Source organism: Vombatus ursinus, unplaced genomic scaffold (genome assembly GCF_900497805.2).
Source record: "Vombatus ursinus unplaced genomic scaffold, bare-nosed wombat genome assembly UNPS02005659.1, whole genome shotgun sequence".
Taxonomy (NCBI): Eukaryota; Metazoa; Chordata; class Mammalia; order Diprotodontia; family Vombatidae; genus Vombatus; species Vombatus ursinus.
This window is the reverse complement of record NW_020945437.1, coordinates 5,970,141-5,988,915: the sequence shown is the minus strand read 5'-3', so window position 1 is coordinate 5,988,915 and position 18,775 is coordinate 5,970,141. Positions and strand designations below refer to the sequence as shown.

The window sequence follows — 18,775 nt, the reverse complement described above, 5'->3', positions numbered from 1 at the left end:
TATTGGAGTGGTTTATCATTTCCTTCTGCAGTTCCTTTTGTAAATGAGGAAACTGAGGCAAACAGGGTTAAGGGCTTGCCCAGGGTCACACAGCTAGTAAGTGTCAGAGGCTGGATTTGAATTCAAGTCTTTCTGACTCCAGGCCTAGAACTCTATTCACTGTGCCACCTAGCTTCCCCTAAGCTGGGGCTATTTTTTGACTATTAAAAATATGTATACTGGTAGAAGCTTATGAGACATTGTTTTATGAGTGTGTCCTCAAAGAAAGTCCTTTGAATATAAGTGTAATCACCTCACTATCAACCCATTGTAAAACCTGTGAATTCCAGATTGGTAAAAGCCCAGAGGGAGTGCTATATGTGAAATTAGAGGGTTGGTTGGAATACTTAATCTTAATGCCCTTCTACCTCTCAATTTATAATCCTGTGATCCTAAAATTCTATGGTCTATGTAAATCCAAGATCCAGGCACCCTCCAAACCCAAGAAGAATTCACATTTTTGTCCCTATTACTTGAGCAAGACCAAATGATTTGAAATACACTGTTGATATAATGAGCTACTGTCTGTGCCATATGGCGTTTCCCTGTTGATTTCATTTGGAAGACAATCTTGCATATTGTGACATCACCATTTGTTTACCTGTAAGATCTTCAGTGGGCCAGGAGCCAAGTTGGCATGCCTTGCATGTGTATTCGTCAAAAACAAACTCATTCTCTTTGCATGGAGTACAGGTCCAACAGCAGCTGACTTCTCCCTTTCGGATCACCTAAAATGAATATTTAATAGCATAATTAGATTTCCTCAACTGATATGTGTGCCTAGGAATATACTTTAAAACCCAAAAGGCATTTGAAGCCCATCAGCATGGCATTTCCTTGAACATTACACAACACAGACTCCCTTCAATCAATCAATCAATAAACATTTATTTAGGGCATACTCTGTGCTTAGCACTGGGGATAGAAATGAAATAGTACCTATTCTTAAGGATCTTACCTCCTGTTAGGGAAGACAGCATTCACATTTTTAAGTATGTGTGGAATAAGCACTGACTAAATATGAGGTAGTGTCCAAGGAGTGATTCTCCTTGGAAGATAGGGGATTAGGGAAGTTTTCATGTAGAAGGTGGTGTTTAAACTGAGTCTTGGAGGAAGTAAGGTATTCTATGAGGCAGAGTTAAGAAGAAAGTTGATTCCAGGATTAAGAAAGACCAATACAAAGGCATGAAGATAGGAGATAGGAGTGTTGTGCGTGAGGAGCAGAGAGAAGGCTAGTGTGACTGAATGGGAGAGGACAGGAAGGGCAGACTGGAAAGTTGTCTTGGGGGACTGATTGAACAGAACTTTAAAAGTCAAATAGAGGAGTTTGGATTGTATCCCAGAGAAAACAGGGAACCCCTGGAGTTTATTGAGTAGGGGAATGATGTAGCCATCTCTGCACTTTGGAAAAAAGAATCACTTTGGCAACTATGGGGAGAAAGAGACTTGAAATAGGGAGATCAATTGGGCAGATATTGAAATAATGCAGGTAATAGATGGGGAAAACCTGATCTAAAATGGTGGCTCTGAGAGGAGTGAGAAGGGGCTGGGTGTTGTAAGGGTAAAAATGGCAAAATCTGTCAACTATTTAGATATGTGGGCTAATGGACAGTGAGGAGTCAAGAATGACACTGCGATTACAAACCTAGGTGACTGGAAGGAGGGTGGTGCTCTCAACAGAAATAGGTTTGTGAGGAAAGATAGATAATGAGTTTTGTTTAGATCAGGTTAGTTTGAGGTATCTGTAAGACACCCAGTTTGAAATGTCCAATAGGCACAGCTGGTGATGCAGGATTGGCGCACAGGCGACTGATGATACCTATAGATTAGTAGGAAGCCTCCATGAGTTGCTATGGCCAAAACATTCATCATCTAGTGGCCAGCCTTCTAGGGATAAACTCTCTGGGTTCCCTTGAAACCAATTATACTGGTCCCTGGACAATAATTGTACTGTTCTTTGTCATGCTATACTCAAACACCTTGTAGCTTGGTGGACCCTGTCAGAGTTTTCAAATCACATAACCTTCAAGGACTCAAAGGTGATGTTTATACTAGGATGCAGCCTTGGAATAGGACTTTGTGAAGAGCGTATGCTAGCTTATCCACCTATACACAAATGTGTGGATAATTTTTGATTAAGCACTCTGTGGATTATCTGTGGCACTTTTTATCTCTTTTATTTAGTAGGCTCCCCCTTGTTAATAAAAAGACTTCTAGGCTAGGATTTCCTAACCTGGAGTTACTTTTTAAAAAAGTAGTTTAATAACTGTATTTACATATAGTTGATTTCTTTTGAAATTGTGTGTTTTATTTTATGCATTAAAAACAAACATTATTCTGAGGAGTCCATAGGTTTCCTGATCTCCAACATCTTTTTCATTCTCAAGTGGTATACATAACACATTTTAAGAAAATTATGAATAAGACTGGTAAAAAAATACAGTACTAAATCAAGAACATTTGATTTGCATAAGTGATTTGCTTAAGTATGAAGATCTCCTACCACCAACACAGTGTCTATGCCAGGGAATTGCCTGAAGTAAACAGAAGCTAAGTTCATTGACCAACTAATGAGTGTCACAGGAAGGATTCGAACCCAGTCTTCTTCATTTTAAGGCCAGTACCCTACTGGCTACAACCAACCGCTTTTCTGCTTCCAAAAAGCCTTATCTAAAAGTCTCAGGTCCAAAAGTAAATGACTGATTGGATCATTAATTACTTTGGGCTATTAAACTCTAAGCTTCCCCTTCCCCACTTTTTTTTTTGTTGGATAATGAAGAGGTACATTTAGTTTACATTCACTCCAGGGACTCTAGTTTTCAAATATCCAATCTGGAATCTCTTCCTGGATATGTAGCCTAGCACAATGGATAGAGACCTAGCCTTATAGCTAGGAAGACCTTGAAATTTCACCAGGGACACATATTGAGTAATCCTGAGCAGGCTGCTTAAACTGTCAGTGTCCTAAGCATATTGCTAAAACAATAAGTTGCAGAGATAGTGCCATTCTACACTAGCAGAGGGAGTTTCTTTATCTAGGAGGTTCTTATATCAATGAAATCATAAATTCAGTCCTTTTCCTGTCCTCAAAAAGTTTTATTCAGAAACCACATCCTCCTTATGGCAAGAATGGACCCAAATGAACCAGTCCATCATTTAAAAAAATACCCATCACTTTACAGGGATTAGGAAGCTAGGATTTTGACCTTGGGTAACAAAATTAGAGGTTATAAGAATACCCTAATGGGAAGCCAGCTGCTATGCTGGGGAACACTTCCTCCTTACCAGTGACTGTACTTCTAGACACTAGACCATTCTTTTCCCATCCTTTCCTATCTCTTCAGCAGTAACATAAAACCTTCTCACATCCTAGATGTGACTCTTAAGTTATATTCTAGGTGAGGTATGTCCTTCCCTGATCTTTCCCCAAGAACAAACATTCATAGTCATGGTTCTGTTACTATTGGAAAGACAGAACCATTGTTTAGGAGTTTCATTCTACAAATATCTGTCTCTGTTTTTTTAATGGAAGATGAGTGTGTGTGTGTGTGTGTTTGTGTGTTTGTGTATGTGTGTGTGATGCAGTTAATCACTTGAACCCCTCTCTCTCAGTCATCAATCATGGCTTTCCTTGGCTAGAAGGGCTATCAAAAGCCAGATCAGCCTTCTGGGCCTGTAATTAACTAATTTATCTCTTCATTTTTAAAGCAACCAAAATAATTAAAATAATTTGACTACTGAATCAGAACTATGTGTGTATATCTATATACATGTATACACACATACACACACTGATATTTTGGGGGTACTAACATGTATTCAAATAAATGGAAAGGAAACTGAAGTAAAAATAAAATTATCTTGAAATTCTTATTGCAGTTCTTATATGCATTATAACCACACGGACAAAACATGTGGAATAATTACACAATATATATAACACATAATATGTGTATATCTAATATAGTAAGTGTATTATTAGCCAAAGCAATATGCAATGATAATGATAAAATTAAAATCTGTTGTCTTTTCTCCAAAGTTGCTAAGGTGCCATGAGCTGGCCACCTTGTCTTTGTGTACATAAAGACTAAATGAATTCCAAGATCCCATCCAGCTCTGACACTTTATGACTGCAGAATAGAGATAATCATTCAAATGAGTTAGACCAAACTTTTCCTGGGGACAGAAGGTGACTTTTGGGCATCCAAAGTATCCAAATGTAGTCATTGCCTTATTTGTTATCTCCATCTGCATGTAAAACCAGAGCCCAAGACTGGTTTTCTTTTATGTTGGTCTCAAGGTCCTCATTCCCTACTCCATTGCTATTTTCTCACCACATGCCATTACCTATTTAGTGGTTAAGCTGATAAAATTTAAGAGTTTTGTTTGCAGGAAAACTTCAATAAAATTCAGTGGTGACAATACTGGACGATTATCACTTCCAAAAAGAAAAACAGTATTTTAGCCATTACAGCCACTGAAGCAACATGAATAGTGATATTTCCAATAATGAGGGGTTCCTTCCCCCAGAGTCTCAGCATGCCTGGAAAACAAAGGCAGTCACTTCCTTTCCTGGAAATTCATTGGGCCCCTACCATTCAATTTGCTTTGGCTCATGGACATGAGCAGAAAAAAAATGATCAAAATTAGTTCATACACTTTCTTAGGAAAAATTGGGATTCTACAGTCTGTTTTTGAATTGATGGTCACAACATAATATGTTCTTTTCTCAACATTCAGAATGGATTTGTTTCACATATTCAAAAAATACACATATACACACATACATGTATACATATATGTATGCACACACACACACACACACATATATATACACATGCATTTTTTCCCTGTTACATTCTGTTGCACACTCATGTTAAGAGGTGGTGCTAAGTCCTTTTTGTAGGCATCCCCGTTCTTTTCATGGCAGCTGGTCCATCTGCCACCTGTTCTATCCTGGCAGCAGTGAGGACAGAAGGTATTTTTCTTACAGCAGGATTTCGGTTATGGCCCTAACTCTTCTTAAGTAAATGGGATCAATTATAATTTAAAGTAAATGATGGAGAAATGTGGTTCAATTCAGGGTTTTTTTAATATGGTACTGGTAATCTTAAAAAACATTTTTATAACTATATGTATAATTGGTTTACTTTGTAATCCTACACATTTTATTGCATGCATTTAAAGTCATTATTCCAAGAAGGGGTCCGTTGATTTCAACAAATTGTTGAAAGGAACCATGACAAAAAAGATTAAAACCTTCTAGTTTAGATGAATTACTAATCAAATAATAATAATTCTTAAAAGACAATGTCAGTTTCTTTGTAATTTGATAAGAGGGAAAATACATAGCAAGACTGAGTGAATTTGCTCTCAGAAGGTAAAGGCCTTTATAAAGGCCAAACAACTGGTCAATAAACCTCTCTATTCTCTCTAACCTAGCTAACTTACCCATCATTGCACAAACATTTGATTCACTTTTGTCATCACTATGTTTTCGCTCCTCTTGTTCCCTCCACCTGGACTTTCTTCCCTTTAGTCTTTGACCTTCAAGAGTCTTACCTCTCCTTAAAAGTTTAGCCCAAATGCTGCCTCCTCCCTGAAATGCTCCTTCATCCCTCTCAGCTGGAAGTATCTTCTGGGAACTCCCATAGGATTTTATATGTATCTTATGGTCTTATGTGGTATTATGATGATTATTTTTTTAACATCCTCTTGCTAGGCAATAAACTCCTCAGTAGAAAATATAATATCTCCCATTTTTTTCCTTTTTTTTCCTTTGTATCTCTGACAGTTTCTAACCTTGTTGAAATATCTCAATTAGTGGTGATCTCATCAGTATGAGAACTCTGTCCTCTGAGTCAATTTGCCACCCATCTCATAGCTTATGACTTATAAGATCAGAGGGTTGCTTGAAACTCAGAAATGATGTGATTTACCCTACCCATGGTCACAGAGTTAGATAGAGATTATCAAATGTAGAATTTGAAACTAAGTCTTCCTGACTCCAAGGCCAGCATTTTTTCCATTACACTTCATTGCTTATTGTAAAAGAAGACTAAGTTTATTGAAAACATGATTGATTATAGTTTCTGAATATGGATAACTTTTTCTCAGGCAGCGGTTTTCTCACAGTAGTTCACTGAAGTTGATTAGAAATAGTAACATTCTCCTCTTTGGCAGTGAGGTGGTAGAGTGGATAAAGCATTGGACCTGAAGTCAGAAAAACCTGAGTTCAAATCCAGTCTCAAACATTTACTTTGCTTGTTAGACCCTTTAATTTAATTTAACCTCTATTTGCCTCACTTTTCTCTTCTATAAAATGGGGATAATAATAGCATCTACTTCTCAGGATTGTTGTAAGAATAAAATAAGATATTTGTAAAGCACATTGCAAACTTTAACTATTATATAAATTCTAGCTATTATTATTATTATTCAGTCAGTCAACAACATTACTAAAAGAAAGGAAAGAAAGAAGGAAGGAAGGAAAGAAAGAAAGACTGAAGGAAGGAAGGAAGGAAGGAAGGAAGGAAAGGCAGGGAGGGAAGAAGGAGAAGTGGATGGAGGGAGAAGAGTGTATTTTTTGTAGAATGTGACACTAGGCAATGTAGACAGTTTAAAAAGGAACAAAAAGGAATACTCCTGCCTTCATATACCCTATAACCTCATAAGGAAATTGAAAATTATAAAAAAAATAAATAGATATAAGGAAATTAGATATTTCAACTGCAAATCATAACACTTGTAACACTGTTTACCTTGATCTGGCCTTTCTCACATGGGTCACTGCACACCGATCTAATGATGGCACTCTTCTTGGGCCACACTTCATCATCATCCATTTTCAATTCACCATTGTCCCAGCTGCCCACATTGATGTAATCGAAATAGTTATTTCCCATTTCCTTGAAATTCATGATTTCATACCTTTGGAAAAAGAAAGCGATTATTCAGCTGAGAGACAGCCACAAGCAACAATCTTACTAGTTCATCACCTATCACATCTGTGACTTTGGAACTGGCCACACTTCATACAACAGTCTGTAGATGGTTGGGCAATTTTTGACTTCTGCATATCACATATGACATATCTTACTACTCTGTGATGAATTTCAGCTCATACCTGAAACTGAAGACATAAAAGTAGCATCATGGAGAGAAAAGAGCATGGTTTCAGATTACAGGCATTCTGCCTACTACCTATGAAATTTAGATAAATCATTCTCTACCCTTTATCCCTTGATCCCCATTTTCCTCTGGGGTTATACGCACTTAAAAATTCTATGAAATGAAGACAGTGTTAACATCTTCGTGTATGATTGGTATTGCAGGGGAAATGTGGTATAGTGGGGGAAAAAAACAAAATACAAAACATTGGACTGTGAGTTATTTCATCTGCCATAATCTCCATTTTGCTTATATTCTATTGATATTATAAGGCTCCTAGATGAAAATGGATATGAAAGCTCTTTGAAAATTGTCATGTGTGGTATTAGGTCTTGGTACTTCATCTGGAACTTTATTAAAGAAGAAGACAACTGCATTTCTATTTTAAAATGTTCTATAATTCATCCCTTTCATTATTTCAGACTAGCCTTGAAGTATACAAAAGAAAAGAGTTATAATTATTCTTATTATAGAGAAGAAAACCAGCATTGCTTGAAAGAGGGTGATTTGGGTATCTTCCCAAATTGTCTAAATAAGTATCATTAGGGTTCTTACAAGTTGGAAATGCTTTTCATTTTCTTGTTTCATTTTCCATATACGCACAAACACAATAACTTTTCTAAAATTTGAATGCTACAAAAAAGGAGAGGTAGTGTTATATGATTGAAAGAACACAGACTCTGTAGTCACAACTGCTTTTGTCACTTATTACATATATATGTGACTTTGTGAGAGTCACTTAACTATGCATCAATTTCCTCAACTAAAATTGAGTGCAATGAAATAAATACCCTCTAATTTCTCTTTAGGATCTAAATCAATGATCCTATGGATTTGTGCAGATGTCTACAGGGTCTTTGATGAAGTTTATCTTTCTTAACAGGGGGAATAAATCTAGGGATGAAGAAGTACTCTTTGAGAAATTATAGCTATATTAAAAAGGGCATCAATAAACAGTTCTATATTCTTTAAAATATGTTAATGATTTTCTCAATTATTTTATTTGATAGCAAATGCATTATTCTATTCTGAATCTTTAAATTAGTATAGTTGTTAACTATGAACCTTTAGGGTATAAATTTTCTTATTACTGTAATATGGCAGATTTGTCTACAGAATATTAATAATTCACATTTATACATTTATTTAAAAATTAAAGCTCAGGTAAGAAATAGCTCATTACCAATATGATAGAGATTAACAAGGCAGCGTATGAAATTAAAAGAGAACTAGACTTGACGTGTGGACCAGAGTTCAAATATTATGTCTGACACTTACTGCTTGTATGATCTTAGCCAAGTCATTTAACCTCTTTGGGTCTCAGTTTACTCATTTGTAAAATCAGAGGGTTTGGACTAGATGATCTCTAAGGTCCCTTCTGGCTCTAATTCTCTGATGCTATAATCTATTTTACCACGATATCCCAGAAAGCAAAGAAAAAGACAAAATTTTCCTTAGTCTGGTGTATCAGACCAAATGATACCTGAGACATTGTCTAGCTCTAAGATTCTATGATGAGATTTCAAATTTAGGAATGCCAGTTTTGTGAGTCTACAAGAGAACTATGAATTCAGTGTATGTATCATCCCATTGTCTTATGATATGGGTAACAGTTTAGGAGGGGAATGCCTTGTATATATTTCATATGTTCTTATTTATGAACATACAGTCTTCTCTAGGAACATATGAACTCCTTGAGGGTAGGGAGTGTTTCATTTTTATATTTGTATTGCACATGCCTGACACAGTGCCTAGCACATAACACATGGTAGATAAATGTTTTCTGACTGACTGACTGACCGGTATACTACTTTGTGTATGCTATTGTGCTTTTCTTTCTATCTCAGGGCTCTTTCCTCTCCCAAATCTCTTTTTTCCACCTTCATCTTCTTTGACTTCCTTCATTGACTCAATCATAATGTTGTTTTAAAAGTTCTTTAAAATCTTTGGAACCCAAAGTTTTAAAAACAAAAATTAAAAAAAAATTATTTTCCACATGCAACTGGAAAATAAGATATACAGGAAATGGGGTATAGAAATCTATCCTGCCCTACAGAAAAATTGAAGGGGAAGGGGATAAGAGAAGGGGGAGGGAGAGATAGAAGGGAGGGCAGATTAGGAGAAGGGGTATTCAGAAAGCATGCCATCTTGGGGTGGGGGGAGGGATGAGATAGGGAGAAAATTTGAAACTCAAAATCTTGTGGAAGTGAATGTTGAAAACTAAAAAGAAAAAAAGGAAAAAACAAACAAACACATAAGTAACAAAGAAGAAAAAAAAAGTTCTTAAAAATCCAAGGATGGTAATTATAGCAAGAATGTGTAGTCATTAGGGTTATGTAATAGGGAGAATCTGCTATAAGCAGGCTAGTACTCAGTTCATTGTCAGTCATATTACATTTTATAGTCTCAAAGACACCCTTAATGGAGAATACCACTTTTAAATAAATATAAAATATATTTATAACAAATAAAATTAATATTTATGAGGTTTTCTGGTTTATTTTCATTAAGAAGTAAAATATTATAGTAGATAGAATGCTAGATATGGAATGGAGAAGACCTATACCCTAATGTTACCTATGGCATTTAACAATAGAAGGATAAGGCTCATTAAGTGATACAAAATGTCTTATTTTGAAATAAAAAAATTGCTGTTTCTGTTATCTTTACGGATAATTTTTTTTACTTTGTCCATTGGCAGAGCTTGGTTCTTCTAGTTATTCTTACTTCTAGTCCTTCTAGTAACTGTGATGTTAGACCAGTCACTTAATTTCTCTTTGTCTCAAAAAAAGTACATATTTATCATCATAGACAATTGTAATCTCATTGGTGAAAGGAGTTCCCACACCAGGATTTCCACATACTAACAAACATAGCTCTTTTCACTATTAAGGGAGCATAAGCTAGGGGACTGTTTTCTCTTCCAAAAAACAGTAATATTAGAAAATGAATTATATTTTTGTTTTTCAGGACTTTGGCAAAAGTCAAAGATGCATTTCCACAAGGTACAATTTGTTCTTTGATGAGTGCTTTATACTTGTTGCAAACTAATGACTATGATTCTCCCACCTTTCTCTCCTTTCTTTATCTTTTTCTATGTCTTTCTCTTTTTCAGAATGTGTGTGTGGTCATGTATGCACACACATGTTCTATGTTTTTTTCTCTCTGTATTTGGGTGTCTATAAATTTGTGTGTCCGGAATTAGGTTGTGTAATAGGCCTTTCAGGCATTTACTCATGGGTCGCAAAGTTTAGTAGTTGACGAGGACCTCTCAGGATAATGAAGCGGAGAAATCCAAATGATATTCATTTGTTTACACGCTGAAGCCAGTCTCGCAATAAATTGACAAGGTTATATTGGTATTGTTAGGAGCATAAAAACCACAAATAAAGATACCTCCTTAAAAATATTGCACTTATGAGGGTCTTGACTACAGCCACACCCAGATGGACACAATTCTGGAAAACAATGTGGAATTATTCTAAGAAGATATCCATATCATTTGACCTAGAGATCCTACTCTTAAGCAGGGCAAACATTGTCAATTTAAGCAAATAAAAATGATCCATGTCATCATTTATGATAAATTCCATTCTTTGTTTGGTTTAGCATTCTCTCCCTAGCCATAATGATGAAAAAAATACATGATCTGGTTCACTTTTTAAAAATAGTATGAATTTTAATATGCTTTAATCCACTCCCTAGGATTTATCTGCTGGCTCATAGAAGGGTTGTAATCTGTGTTGCTAAGCAATTTTTTTTCACCTTGGAACTTCCCCCACTCTTGTCCTTTTCATATTTGCACAAAGTTGCTCAACAATAGAATGGTATCTTGTGAGACTGTGTGTTCCATGCCACTGAGAATATTTAACCAGAGGCTGGGTGAGCACTTGCCAATCTATAGGGCCATTTTCAATTGTAAAATATGAGTTTCATAATCTCTCTCTCTCTCATACACATCCCTCTCTTGACCTGTTCCTTTCTGCACATACACACAATGGAGAGAGAGAAAGAGAAAGAGAAACAGAGAGACAGAGAGACAGAGGAGAGAGAGAGAGAGAGAGAGAGAGAGAGAGAGAGAGAGACAGAGAGAGACAGAGACAGAGACAGAGACAGAGAGAGACAGAGACAGAGAGGTAGAAGTCTATCTTGGCAAATGTTTAGGTATCTCCTGAGTCCCCGGTAGCTGACCTATAATCGTATATAATTTGATATTTCTCAGGATCCTCTGTGTAAATGATGAAAGGTGAAAAGTGTAGGGGAAATAGTAATTTAGTTCTCAACCAAGCTGACAGTGCATCATCTGAAAAATAATGCAATAAAAATATGCCTTCTAATGCATGGCAGGAAGAGCAAACAGTATGTCACTACTTTAGCCCTATCTTTGGGATTATACACATGTGATTCCTTCTGTGTCAGAGTAGCTCCAAATCCAAAGAAGAGAAATAAAGGTTTTGAGGAAAATACCAAATGCTTGCCAAGAAATGATACAACCAGCTCGACTCTTCATGACTACATGTACTCAGGTCTAGGTTTGGATAACTGAAATTTGTACATGATCCTCAAGCTACATTTTGGCAATTCATTTTAACCTTTTTCTCAAAAATGTTGAAAGTGATATTGATTTTCCTAACGGGGAATGCTAACAAGGCAAGGAGGATAGGAAGAACAAGAGGAAGAAGGGAAGAGAATAGGTATTTATATAATGCCTACTATGTGCCAAGCAATGTGCTAAGTACTTTTACAAATATTATTTCATTTGATCACCACTATAACCCTGTGAGGTAGGTGCTATTATTATTTCCATTTTATAGTTAAAGACATTGAGAAAAACATATTAAGTAAATTGCCCAGGAACACCCAACTAGTGTCTGAGGCTGGATTTGAACTTAGGTCTTTCTGACTCTATGTCAGTACTCTACTGTGCCACCAGCTGCCTCTAGGAAGTAAGGAGCCTAAGGACTCCCTAACTATATCCCTCATATAATCACCCTATAATTGTTATTAAAGCTCTTTCATATATGGAATAACTGCAATGATACCTTCCTGGAGAGTCTCCATTCTCATCGAAGAGGATTGTATCTCCAGAAACACCAGTGAAATTTGTTTTCATCAGAGAATCGAGAAGTTTTCGTCCATCAATTGGTTTCATGGCATCGCAGAGCCCAGCATACCCTGGGCAAAGTGCTGTCTGCATGTTGTGAAGACCATATGCCATGGAATATATCGCATTGATTACAAACCCCATTTTGGAATCTTGGACATACTGTGTAGTCAGAGTCAGGGAACCTGTTAGAGAAGAAAAAAAAAGGAAAGTTTGAAAGCAACTTTCAAATATGATTACAGATCACCAATTATGATGCCATCATAGATATTTTCTCCAACTAAATTCCTCCCTTGATGCCTTATTATGCAATGCACATGATGGTCTGAAATTATGTGACAAGAAAGAACAGGCTCTAGCAGGTCCCACCAATCTGGAGACATTCAGTATTAGTGTGGTGATGATGGTTTGTGTGTTGTTTGAAGACTTATCTACCTAAATTTAGAAAGACTCATCAATAGAAGGTTGGGGTTGTGATCTGCTATGGTAGAGGGACTAATCATACTGTTGAAATCACAGATTCCTGAAATACTGAACTAGTAATAAGATTAGTACATTAGCGGAAGGACTACCCATTCCAATCAACCTGTGACATAAAAGTCAGACTCCAGGGAACTTGGTCAACTGCTCCAACTATCTCTTCAGAGCTGTGAGTTTGGGCAGTCTAAATAGACAACACTGGTTGAGTGAATATTGTTAGATCTTGTCCTTTCATCCAAAGGTTTTCAAAGTTATTGTCATATTTAGATCTGTTTTTCACCCTTCTCCTTTAAGGGGCTAATCAATAAAATGTTCAACAGACCTTAAAAAAAAGTTAATGTCCAATCAGTCAAAAATATTTATTAACCACATGCTGTATGCAGAGCACCGTGCTATGTGATAGGGGAGAAGTAAGGTTTAGACAGGAGCTTGTAGTCTTTACCATTGTGGGTCTTACAGTCAAGATCGGGAATAAGAAATACATCAAGAATATTATATAAGATAAATATATAATATCATATAAGATAAAACAAAGGATTCAACTGATCAAGTGTTTAAGTACCACATCTCTCTAGGTTGTACCTTTATAACCTTCACTCACAGCATGAGATCTTTTTAAAACTTTATATGTATATTTACATATATTTATGGACACATATGCACACAAATGTGTACATATATGCACACATATGTATTTCATTTGTGCCTAACTCTTTGTGACCTCATTTGGGGTGTTCTTGGCAAAGGTGCTGGAGTGGTTTACTATTTCCTTCTGTAGTTCATTTTACAGACGAGGAAAATGAGGCAAACAAGGTTAAGTAATTCTCCCAGAGTCACACAGTTAGTAAGTGTCTGCGGCCGGATCTAAACTCAGGAAGATGAGTTTTTCTGACTCCAGGGTGAGTGCTCTACCCACTGTGCCAGCTAGCTGCCCTAAACTTTATGTATATATGTATATACGTATGTAGATATATGTATGCGTGTACGTGCATACATATACAGATATACAAACACATGTGTATTAATATACGCATAAATAAATATATAGGCATATATGTATTTATATATACATATACATAAAGTATATATGTATTTATACATACATATACATATACATATACATAAAGTATACATAAAGACATCTTCCTGAGTTCAAATCTGACCTCAGACACTTACTAGCTGTGTGACCCTAGGCAAGTCACTTAACCCTGCTTGCCTCAGTTTCCTCATTTGAAAAATGAGCTGGGGAAGGAAATGACAAACCACTCCAGTATCTTTGCCAAGAAAACCCCAAATTGAGTCATGAAGAGCCAGACATGACTGAAATGACTGAAGAATAACATACATAAAGCATATATACTGAAAAAATAATTATAGCTAAATCACAATTAATGTAAATAATAAATCCCCTGAAGAGATCACATATATTCAAATTCCCACACTTGAAGTTACAATTACATAAAAAATATGGTAATCAATTATAGCTCAGCGAAAATATGCAATGTGAATTCAAATATAGCTACTATTACAGGTCAATTAATTAGCCAATTAACATTATTATGTGCCTACTATGTGTCAGGTACTGTGGGAGAAGTCTCTGACTCCAAGAAGTTTACAGTCTCATTTACACTAGTACATACCTAGCTATATTCAGAATCATTAAAGATAGATAGATGATAGATAGATAGATAGATGATACTACAATTCTTTCAATTCAAATAAAGATGTGTTTTTATTAATGATGTCCCTTGCCTTCTTTGTCAATTGGTCAGCTATCTTAGCCCTACCCTGAATGATATTCAGATTATGGATGTCTTTTTCTTAAAAGGCAGCTCCTAGAACTGCACCAAATACTACCAGTATGGGCTGACCATTGAAGAGTACAGTGGGTTTATCATCTCCACAGAGCTCAACATTTTGACTCTGTTAATATAGATTAAGCTCACTCTTTTTTTTTTTTGAGGGGATGCTAAATCACATATTGCCTTTTTGAACTCATAGTCCACTAAAATACTAAATACGTTCAGTTGATCCATTATTTTTTCACTTGGTACTTGTGAGGTTGATTTCATTTTCAAACCCATGTATAAGACACATTTATTCAACTTGACATAAAAAGAAGAGATATATCCTGTATTTTTAGGGCATGCATTTGGAACTTGATAAAGAGCTTTGCACAATTTGTGAATCCCATAATCCCTACTCAATTGATTGTGAGGTGTGTGGGTAAGAAATGGTACCTCCAGGAGGAACCTAGAAAATATTTCTAGGAGTCATGAAAATGTTAAAGGCACAGGTGCTGATTCCATTTGTACTGTTGAATAAAAGTATGGGATACAGAAAAGAAAGCTTTGCATGATAAATGAATATCTGCTTAAGAAAATGGTGAGAACTCTAGAATTTTAAGACCTGAATCAAGTCATATGATACAGAAATAGCTAGATCTTGTCCAAGGATGGAGTAAGTCTAAAGTGGACCCAGAGTACAAACCAGGAGAGCAGTGACCACAACTCTTCCAGGATAATACCACCTTGGAACACCGGATACTTGAAAAACCCCAGAACTAGCTCTGAAAAAAGCAGCACACAAAAGCCTGAAGCTTAGCACAGTACTTTCCCACCTGGAAGTAAACAGAGCCCAACTTTAACATGAAGTTTAAAGCAAAAAAAGAAAAATAGATTGGGAAAATGAGCAAACAACAACAACAACAAAATAATTTGACATAAAACATTATTATGGTGACAGGAAAGACTAAGATGTAAACTTAAAAGAAGACAATAATGTGAAAACAGCTATAAAAATGCTAATTGTGCCCAAAGCCAGCAAGAATTTCCGGAAGCCCAAAAGGAAGAGATAAGAGTGGCAGAAGAAAAGTTGGGAAAAGAAGTGAGAGTGATGCAAGAAAATTATGAAAAGAGGCATGACAAATACTGAAAAAAAATAATACCTTAAGAAACATAATCGACCTAATGGCAAAAGAAGCACAAAAATGAACTGAAGAAAAGAACTCCTTAAAAAGCAGAATTGGCTAAATGGAAAAAGAGGTACAAAAGCTCATTGAAGAAAATAATTCTTTAAAAATTAGAATTGGGAAAGTGGAAGCTAATGATACCATGAGACTTCAGGAAACAATAAAAGAAAGTCAAGAGAATGAAAAAAAAGAAAATGTTAAACATCTCATTGAAAAAAAAACCTGACCTAAAAATAGATCAAGGAGAGAGAGTTTAAGAATTATTAAACTACCTGAAAGCCATGATCAAAAAAAGAGCCTAGACAATGTATTTCAAGAAGTTAACAAAGAAAACTATTTCAATGTATTAGTTTTAGAGGGTAAAATAGAAATAAAAATAATATACCAATCACTTACTGAAAGTGATCCTGAAATGAAAACTCCCAGGAATATTACAGCCAAATTCCAGAACTCCAGGTCAAGAAGAAAATGTTGCAAAAAGCCAGAAAGTAACAATTCAAATATTGTGGAGTCAAGATCATATAAGATTTAGCAACTTCCATGTTACAAGGTTGAGAGCTTTAACGTAATTTTCTGGAAGGCAAAGGAGTTAGGACTACAACTAAGAATTATCTACTCAGTGAAAAGAAGTATAATCCTTCATGGGAGAAAATGGATATTTAATGAATTAGAAGACTTCTGAGAATTTATGATGAAAAGACCAGAGCTGAATAGAAAATAGAAGACTCAAGAGAAGTATAAAAAGGTTAACATGAAAGATTAGAAGGGACTCAATAAAGTTAAACTGTGTACATTCATATATGGGAAGGTGCTATATGCAACTCTAAAGAACTTTATCATTAATAGGGTAGTTTCTTCGAAGAAATCTATATAGACAAAGGGTATGGGTGTGAGTCAATTATGTTTGATTAAAATCTAAAAAATGAAAGCATTAGCAAGAGGTATGTACCAGAAGAAAGTGGAAGGGAGAGACAGAATGGGGAAAGTTTACTCACATAAAAGAGGCACAAGGAACAGCTTTTATAGTGGATGGAAAAATTGGTAGTGGGGGGAGAGTGGACAATGTTTGAACCTCACTCTTATTATATAATTGGTTCAAAGGGAGAAGACATATATTATATGTATATACACACACCCTAATTTGGGTATAGAAATCTATCTTCCCAATAGGGAAATAAGAGGGGAAGTGAATAATGGTTATAAGAGGAGGAGGGTTATTGTTGAGTCATTTTTCAGGCATTTCCAATTCTTCATGATCCTATTTGGGGTTTTCTTGGCAAGGATACTGGAGTGGTTTGCCATTTCCTTCTCTAGCTCATTCTATAGATAAGGAAATGAGGCAAACAGGGTTAAGTGACTTTCCCAGGGTCTTAGAGCTAGTAAGGGAATCAGGGAAACTACATTTTGCTAAAAGGTACCATAGACAAAGAAGTGATATCAAAAAATGTTACAGCAAGTTTCTCTGATAAAAGTCTCCTTTCTCAAATATATAGGGAACTGAATCAGATCTATAAAAATAAGTGCTATTCTCCAACTGATAAATGGTCAAAGTATATGAACAGGCAGTTTTCAGAAGATGAAATAAAAGCTATCATAGTCATATAAAATGCACTAACTCATTATTGATTAGCCAAAGTACCACTTCACACCTATAGAAATGACAAAGGCTAGAGGAGATGAGGGGAAATAACTACACTAATAAACTTTTAGTGAAGTTGTGAATTTGTCCAACTGTTCTGGAGAACAATTTAGAACTATGCCAAAGGGCTATAAAACTGTGTATGCCCTTTGATACAGCAACACAAGTACTGTCTGTACCCCAAAGAGATCAAAGAAAAAGGAAAAGAAGCTATATGTATACAATATTTATAGCAGCTCTTTTTTGTTGTGGCAAAGAATTGGAAATTGAAGGGATGCTTATTAATTTGGGAATGGATGAACAAATTGTGGCATATGATTGCGATGGAATACTATTGTACTATATAGGAGATGATGCGGGTGTGGTTTCAGAAAAAAAAAACATGTCAAGACATATATGAACTTATGCAAAGTGAAGTGAAAAGATTCCAGAGATCATTGTACCTAGTAACAGCCCTGTTGTAATGATGATCAACTGGAAAAGATTTGGCTACTCTGATCAATACAATGATCTAAGACAATTCCAAAGAACTCATGATGAAAAAATGAACCTCCAGAGAGAGAACTGATAAATTCTGAATGCAAATTAAAGTATAATTTTCTGATTATATATATATATATATAATCAGAAATATATATTATATGTGTGTGTATGTGTATAGTCATCAGCCTCACTCTCTCCTCCAGAGTCATCCAAGATCAGAGGCAAGACAAAAATAAAAAAAAAGACTGGCCCAGAATGTAGTGGGTGACTTCAGCCTTCCTAAAATAAGGTCTTTCCCAGGTCTCAGTTTGTCTGAGGCAATACCCATTCAGTGATTAAAGATTAGGTAATAATTGAGGCAAAAGATATCCTGGTTTACCATCGCAGAAAAATCATTTTGGGAGGGGAAGACTGCAGAGTTTCTGGCAAGAACAGAAAATGATTACTATTTACACTCACTCTGAGTCATCAAAATCCAAAAAATGAGCAAGAGAAGTTTGTGCTGGGACCTTTTATTGGCTAGTCAATGAAAGCCAAAGTGATTGGGTTGAAAGGCACAGTCAAGTAGCTCCATTTGAATCACTATGGGGTTTTTTTGAAGCTTATTTTTCAGAGCTATATTTCAAGAAATCATAAATTAAAACTGTGCAAGATAAAGAAGTGTCTCAGTTTTTTTAAAGATAAAATAAATAGAAAATTAAAAAAAGCTATCCTCCAAACCCCAAAATATCTTACAAAATATAAGCAACCAAAATTATATTCCTTTAGACAGAGCACCCACATGTAAAGGTATGACACCCCATGTACCCACAGGGACCATATGTGATGGAAAAAGAAGAAGAAGAAGAAGAAGAAGAAGAAGAAGAAGAAGAAGAAGAAGAAGAAGAAG

The 18,775-nt window shown here is 35.7% G+C and overlaps 1 protein-coding gene across 2 annotated transcripts in view; it reads right to left on the bottom strand.

Moving 5' to 3' along the window:
• GRM5 (glutamate metabotropic receptor 5) overlaps positions 1-18,775 on the bottom strand; it is a 626,642-nt gene that overhangs the window by 118,215 nt on the left and 489,652 nt on the right. For both annotated transcript variants that reach the window (XM_027848255.1, XM_027848256.1), the window contains exons 4-6: positions 12,252-12,498; positions 6,801-6,969; positions 641-767 (exon numbers count right to left, since the gene is read on the bottom strand). In XM_027848255.1, the coding sequence (XP_027704056.1) occupies positions 641-767; positions 6,801-6,969; positions 12,252-12,498 (543 nt within the window). The remainder of the gene's footprint in view (positions 1-640; positions 768-6,800; positions 6,970-12,251; positions 12,499-18,775) is intronic.